Genomic DNA, 6,689 nt, shown 5'->3' on the forward strand with positions numbered 1-6,689 from the left:
TGTCTTTATAACAGGCAGGCTTATACAGGATCTCAGGCTGCGACCGAACAGTCAGAGAGCTGAAGGAGAAATTCCTCAAAGTGAAAACTGTACCTCTCCTCAGCAAAGTGGACGATATCCATGCCATCTGCAGCCTCCTGAAAGACTTCCTTCGAAACCTCAAGGAACCCCTTCTGACCTTTTGGCTAAGTAAAGCCTTCATGGAGGCAGCAGGTAAGGGCAGAACTTGATTTTGGAACTTGACTGTGATTCCAGAACTGGACTTTGTTCACACATTTTACTACTTTTCCATTCCCCACTACAGTGCCTGAAATGTAGTGGGTACTCAGACAGTTGACTAGATAAAGCAAACGTCAGCTATTAATACAACCATTTTAGACTGGAGTTCAGTCTGAAATGATGAATAAGCTGGGTGGTGGCAATGGGGCATGACTTTAATTCCAGCACTTGGGAGGCAAAGGCAGGTGGATCTCTGAGTATATACTTCTTTCTCATCTGAGAAATGGCTAAATGGTTAAACACTGAGAGATGGCTGAGAGATGGCTAAATGGTTAAACACTGGCTGCTCTTCAAGAGGTTCTGATTTTGATTCTTGGCATCCACATGGTTGGGTCATACTATCTAACTCCAGACCCAAGGGATCTGACGCCCCTTCTGGCTCCTATACATGTTGGCAAAGCACACATACACATAAAATTAGGCAAGAATTAAACTAGATGGGACTTAGCAGGGTTTGCTATTGCTTTTTGTTCTTGGTCAAGTTTTAGGTTGCCCCTTTGAAATCAGAACCAGCTTTGATTCCTTTCTTTTCCGCCACAAATCTTGTCAGAGCCTTGTAAATACACCTTAAATTTGGCATTTGTCACGAGTCGTGGTACCTAACTGTCCCTGGAATATGCTAAGAGTCTGCTGGCAGATTGTCCTGTTTCTGCCTGTGCCTCTTACAAGATGCTCTTTATACAGGTGCTGGTGTGGTCCTGTCACAGTCTAAGTTACTTGATGTCTCTTATGTCTTCCACCCATCATTTTTATTTTATTTTACTATTTCATTTTGTCTGTTTGTTTTGTTTTTCCAGACAGGGTTTCTCTATGTAGCCCTGGCTGTCCTGGCACTCACTCTGTAGACCAGGCTGGTCTCAAACTCAGAGATCTGCCTGCCTCTGCCTTCCAAGTGCTGGGCTTAAAGTCATGCACCACCACCATCTGGCTTGCCCATCATTTTTAGACTGAACTCCAGTCTTTAACATGGTTGAAAAGACCCCGTGTGACTTGGCTCCTGGTTCTTCTCTCCAACACCATTTTGCTTTATCCCTTTCCTTGCTCTTCTAACTCTGGAGTCTTGGGTTTCTTTTTACTTTATGAATATAGGTGTTGTGCCTTTCTGTGCACATAGGCACGCAGGGTCTGCAGAGGCCTGAAGAGGGTGTCAGGGCCCCTGGAACTGGAGTCACAGATTGCTGTGAGCCGGCGTGTGGGTGCTAGAAACTGAACCCAGGTCCTCTGCAAGGGCAGCCATGCTCTTAACTCTGGAACATTTCTCCAGTCCAGAGACTGGGATTTCTTCGCATACGCCTACGTCAAGTCCTTCGTATTTGTTGTACTCTGAGCCCCAACTGTTTCCCTCTAGTTTCTTTGTAGTTTGCCCTTTTATTCCCCTTCCTCTCTTTCTTCTCTTCAGATATATTGTCCTTGGAAACAGCTTTCCAAAGCCAGGTGTATGACATGGTAGTCCCAGTGCTTGGGAGGTAGAGGCGGGGTGATTGGACTTTTGAGAGCAGCTTTGGCTACATAGTGAATCTGAGGCTGGACTAGGCTTCCTGGGACCCAGTTTCAAAAACAACAACAACACCACATTCCTGACCGTCTTGTGTGAAGCAGCAGGTCCTGTGACTTTCTAGCACTCCACGGGCCTCTTTTTTCTTCATTTCATGTGTCATATGTTTTTCTTCGTTTCTTTATGACATGTGTTTTGTTTTTGTTTTTCCTGACCAGCTTTTCCAAAAGAGTGTTTATTTCATAGACAAGGCCCTTTTTTGTTTGGTTTATCCTCACACTTAAAATAGCACCTGATACATAGCAGTATGAGTGAGTTCCTTGTTGATGATTATCACTGCTGATAGTTGTCTTCCCAGCAGATGGGTTGCCACTGCTTTCTCTAACTGCAGGGTGATTTTTAGGAAGTTCTGACTCCTCATTGAACTGTTAGCCAGTGTCCTGCTTGTTAATGAAACTAGAGTCTGATGCTGTCATGAACCTCATCAGAGGTTTCAGAAGCTCACTGTAGAGATGGGCCCTTGTGGTCGATAACTTAGAAGCTGCTGTCAAGGGGACGAGTCTGGGCCTCTTAGTGCTTTCTTTTCATTACAGAGATAACAGATGAAGACAACAGCACAGCCGCCATGTACCAGGCTGTCAGTGAACTGCCCCAGGCCAACAGAGACACCTTAGCCTTCCTCATGATCCACTTGCAGAGGTTAGTGCGGCAGAAAGTTGTCCTGGGAGCTAGGGGACTTTGCAAGGAGAAGGTAGTGTGCACTGGGTGTTGGGAGGTGTTAGGAGGTTGTTTTCTTACAGAATGTACATGTTGGTGTATATTGAAGAGGAATAGTGAGTTTTTTAATTTTACGTACTCTTTTGTTTAGAGTGGCTCAGAGTCCGAACACTAAGATGGATATTGCCAATCTAGCTAAAGTCTTTGGCCCTACAATAGTCGCCCACACTGTGCCTAATCCAGATCCAGTGACAGTGTTCCAGGACATCAAGCGCCAGCTTAAGGTAGGGATGCATGTGCTCGGGCTCGCACACGTGAAGTACGGCCTTTGCATGCACAGGCATGGCATAGTAACAGAAATAAGCCTTGCGTACTGAGCACATGCATTGGCAGGCTGTGCCAGGAGCATCGCCACAGCCTGGTCTGGACCCAGAGAGAGACTGTCTCAGAGACACGGCAGCACAAAGGGCTCCACGCACTGAGCCCTGACGTTGGTGCCTTAGGTGGTGGAGCGCCTGCTCTCTCTGCCCCTGGAATACTGGAACCAGTTCATGATGGTGGACCAGGAGAACGTGGACATCCAGCGAGGCAATGGAAACTCGACACCACGGACACCAGACGTTAAAGGTCAGTTCTGCCGCACACTTGCTTCTGCAGGGCCTTGGCCGGGTGCCCATTTCCCATTGCCCATTTTGTTCCAGCTGTTTGATATACAGTGGGTTGGGTGTGGTGAAGAGCATCTGTAGTCACTTGGGAAGTGAAAGCAGGAGGGAGAGCTCAAGGCTGTCCTCACCTGCGAGCTGAGCTCAGGGCCAGTCTGGGTCCATGAGACCATTTTCTCAGCTCCTCTAATCAGCCCCCCGCAACCCTCATATTTACCTCGAAAATTCCAACAGTTTTTCACATCATTCAGAGTGCTACACCCAGCACCATGAATACTGTAAGGGTTAATTCTCTTTTTTAGGTTTGTTGGCATGTTTTACTGATTTGGTTTCTTTTTCAAAAAGTTGTTATTAATTTTATTATATGTGTGTGGGTGTATATGTCCTTGTGCATTTGTGGGGGCCGGAGGACAACCTGAGGGAATTGGTTCTCCCCTCCTACCATGTGGGTCCCAAGGATCGGATCCAGGTCATAAGGTTTGGTGGCAAGTGCCTTTGCCCACTAGTCCTCTCACTGGCTTTCCATTGGGTTCTTATGTGACATTTGCCATTTATGTTGCCGCTAGCAATTTTATGAGTAATTGTTTCATTCCCACCACATAAACATTAAGTTTCTTTTTAAGAAAAGTGTTGGGGGGGGTTTGCTGGAGAAATGGCTCAGAGATTAAGAGCACTGGCTGCCCTTCCAGAGGTCCTGAGTTCAATTCCCAGCAACCACATGGTGGCTCACAACCATCTATAATGAGATCTGGTGCCCTCTTCTGGCCTGCAGGTGTACATGAAGATAGAACAATGTATACATAACAAAGTATTAAAAAAAAAAAGTGGGGATTTTTTTGTTTGGGTTTGGTCTTTTTGGTTTTTGGTTGTGCTTTTTTTTTTTTTTTTTTTTTCTCTGTGTAATCTTGGCTGTTCTAGACTCACTTTGTAGACCAGGCTGGTCTTGAACTCAGAGATGCTCCTGCCTCTGCCTCCCCAAGTGTTGGGATTAGAGGTGTGCACCACCATGCCTGGCTATTTCTTCTAATATATGTAAAAGACAAATGTTCTGGTGTGAGGCTTGGAGCTTAAGAATGGTCTGAATCTGGAAGTGAGTGCCAGCTATTCATGGTGTAGTTGCCTGGATAGTTCAAATGATTCAGGAGCAAGTTACAAAACAGGGGCAAAACGAGCTCTGAACTGCTAGATGTCTGGCCTTCAGAAGGCAGTCCGTATAAAACTGCCCATCTTCAAAGGTGCTTTCTTCTTCCCATTCTCTTAAAAATATGTCTGAATTTCATTTGAAGTGAGCTTACTGGGGCCCATGACCACTCCTGAATTCCAACTTGTCAAGACTCCTTTATCAAGTTCCCTGTCACAGAGATTATACAACCTCTCCAAGAGCACTCCCAGGTATGCCGAAAGGTGTGCGTGTGCATTCGTGCGTGTGTATGTGTGTACCTGTGTACTCATGCGTGAGTCACAGCAGCAGGCTGAGGTAGGAGCATGCCCGGTACGTCAGCTCTCCTAGGAATTGAACTCAGGTCTCCAGGCTTTACGGCAATAGTTTATTGAAGCTAGACATGTGATGTATATGCCTGCAGTCCCAACAGTCCTAGCCTTTGGGAGACTGAGGCAGGAGAATTACCAGGAGTCCACGGCTAGCCAGGGCCTTATCTAAAGAAATGAAAAGAATCATTGAAATAGAAGTAACTAGATGTTAAAGGAAACTTCCTGTCAAAATGAAGGGCTTTGCTGTGACCCATCTTATTGGGTGATCAGCAGCACCTTACAAAATAGCTTCCTAGATGTATCCTGTATTTAGTTCTTTATATCAAATAACAATGTGATTGTTTATTCAATATTTTTTATAGAGTACTTTTTTTAAAAATGTGTATTGGTGTGCATGTGCATAGTATGTGTGTTCCTGCGGCACCCATGTGGAGGACAGCCTTGTTGGCTCGTTCCTTCCACCTTTCTAGGGTTCCAGGGATGATCCCAGGCACCAGGTGTATAGAGTAATGCCTTTCTTTGACACTGCCTTCGCCAGCCCTGCAGAGCACTTTTCTCATTCATTATCTGTGTGTATGTTTTTTGTGTTTTTGTTTTTTTAGATTTGGGAACAAGAGCAAGTCTGCCACCAACCTAGGTCAACAAGGCAAATTTTTCCCTGCTCCGTACCTCAAGTAAAGCCATTTCTGTGTAGTGTCCAGCTTTTGCAGAATGCAGGAAGCATGCCTATTTGCTATTTGTAATTACTTTTTTTTAGCATTTTCTAGGCTTTAAATAAAGTTTAATGTGTCTGAAAGTTTCCTTATTACATACTCCCTCTCACCTGTACCAGCACCTTGTATTAGCTGTCAGGAGCTTTTAGATAGGGTGGAAGGGGTAGTAGGAATCGGTTATGACTTTTTTTGGGGGAGTATCCCTTTGGCTTAAAGCCAAATCCTGCTCATGAAATGACTTTCTTTTGGTGTCACTTAGACAATAACAGAAATCTTATCTCTTTGGTAAAACTGAGTTATCTCAGGACAGGAGGTTTCAGGACAGAGGATGAAGGTTCCCCTTCCTCCTTTAGGGACTGGCGTGGCATGGAGCCCTCAACAGCCGCATAGAGTGAGGCGCTGATCTCGGGATGCTTCACTGTCCTCTGGGCTATGCAGTCTGTGGGCCACACCGTGCATTGTCTCTGTCAGTCTGTGCGGGACTCTGTAGTTGACTGGGGTCAAAGCCAGATTGATCTGTCCAGATTCTATTAGGGACTCTTGTCCAGTGGAGCCCGTTTAAATAGTCAGCTAACATTTTAGGAGACTGTCAGCATTCTCATATGGTAAAACGCTTGGTCTTGCACTTTGGATGGTGAACTTTTCCCGTGAAACAGACACATATATGTGAATGTTGGCTTTTTTGATTAGCATTTTCCAGTGTCCAAAATGGCTTCCTTCCATAGGCTGTTTTCTGACTCCTACTAATTCTTATCTGTGAGACACTTATTTTGAATATTATGTGGAAAAAAATAAACGACTTTTTCAAAATGAATGTGTTGTTGGTTTTTTTGTCCTTCAGCACTTTCAGAAAATGTCTTTCCTGAAAGTGTTTTCAGCCTGTTGTTCACCTCCACTTCCCACCTGGTCCTGACGTCTACCTACAGACTTTGTTTCTCCTTCCTCATTCAATCTGCTTTTCTAAACTGAAGTCCTAGATTTGTTATCTTCTTGTTTGAAGAAAGCATTTTAGGCGAAAAATAAACTTTAAACCAGTCTTTAGGGATCAGAATGGGCAGATTTAGAGAAAAAAATTGCAGCTGGCTGGCTGCCTGGAACATTCTTCCCTGCTGGAAGTGGCTCTGGAGTGAGCTGGGTGATTAACCGAGGGCACCTGCGCTGGCAGCGCTGACGCTGGTGAGCAGAATGTAGCTGAGATTGAACGCAAACAGTTGCAGGCTTAATATGTAGCAGTGGAGAGAGGAGGCAACCTACTGGCTTTTTTCCCAGGAGGGGGCAGCTCTCACAGCAGGGCCCATCTGCCTCAGCAAATTGACAGAAGACGGGTCCCAT

General features: G+C 45.3%; 1 protein-coding gene across 2 annotated transcripts in view; it reads left to right on the forward strand.

Moving 5' to 3' along the window:
- Positions 1-6,152, forward strand: part of Racgap1 (Rac GTPase activating protein 1) — a 29,264-nt gene extending 23,112 nt beyond the window's left edge. For both annotated transcript variants that reach the window (XM_055627023.1, XM_055627024.1), the window contains exons 12-17: positions 15-213; positions 2,368-2,473; positions 2,643-2,775; positions 2,995-3,118; positions 4,440-4,545; positions 5,247-6,152. In XM_055627023.1, the coding sequence (XP_055482998.1) occupies positions 15-213; positions 2,368-2,473; positions 2,643-2,775; positions 2,995-3,118; positions 4,440-4,545; positions 5,247-5,322 (744 nt within the window). In that variant the 3' untranslated portion in view covers positions 5,323-6,152. The remainder of the gene's footprint in view (positions 1-14; positions 214-2,367; positions 2,474-2,642; positions 2,776-2,994; positions 3,119-4,439; positions 4,546-5,246) is intronic.
- The last annotated feature ends 537 nt before the right edge of the window (positions 6,153-6,689 follow it).

Source organism: Psammomys obesus, unplaced genomic scaffold (genome assembly GCF_907164565.1).
Source record: "Psammomys obesus unplaced genomic scaffold, mPsaObe1.curated_primary_1811, whole genome shotgun sequence".
Classification (NCBI taxonomy): Eukaryota; Metazoa; Chordata; class Mammalia; order Rodentia; family Muridae; genus Psammomys; species Psammomys obesus.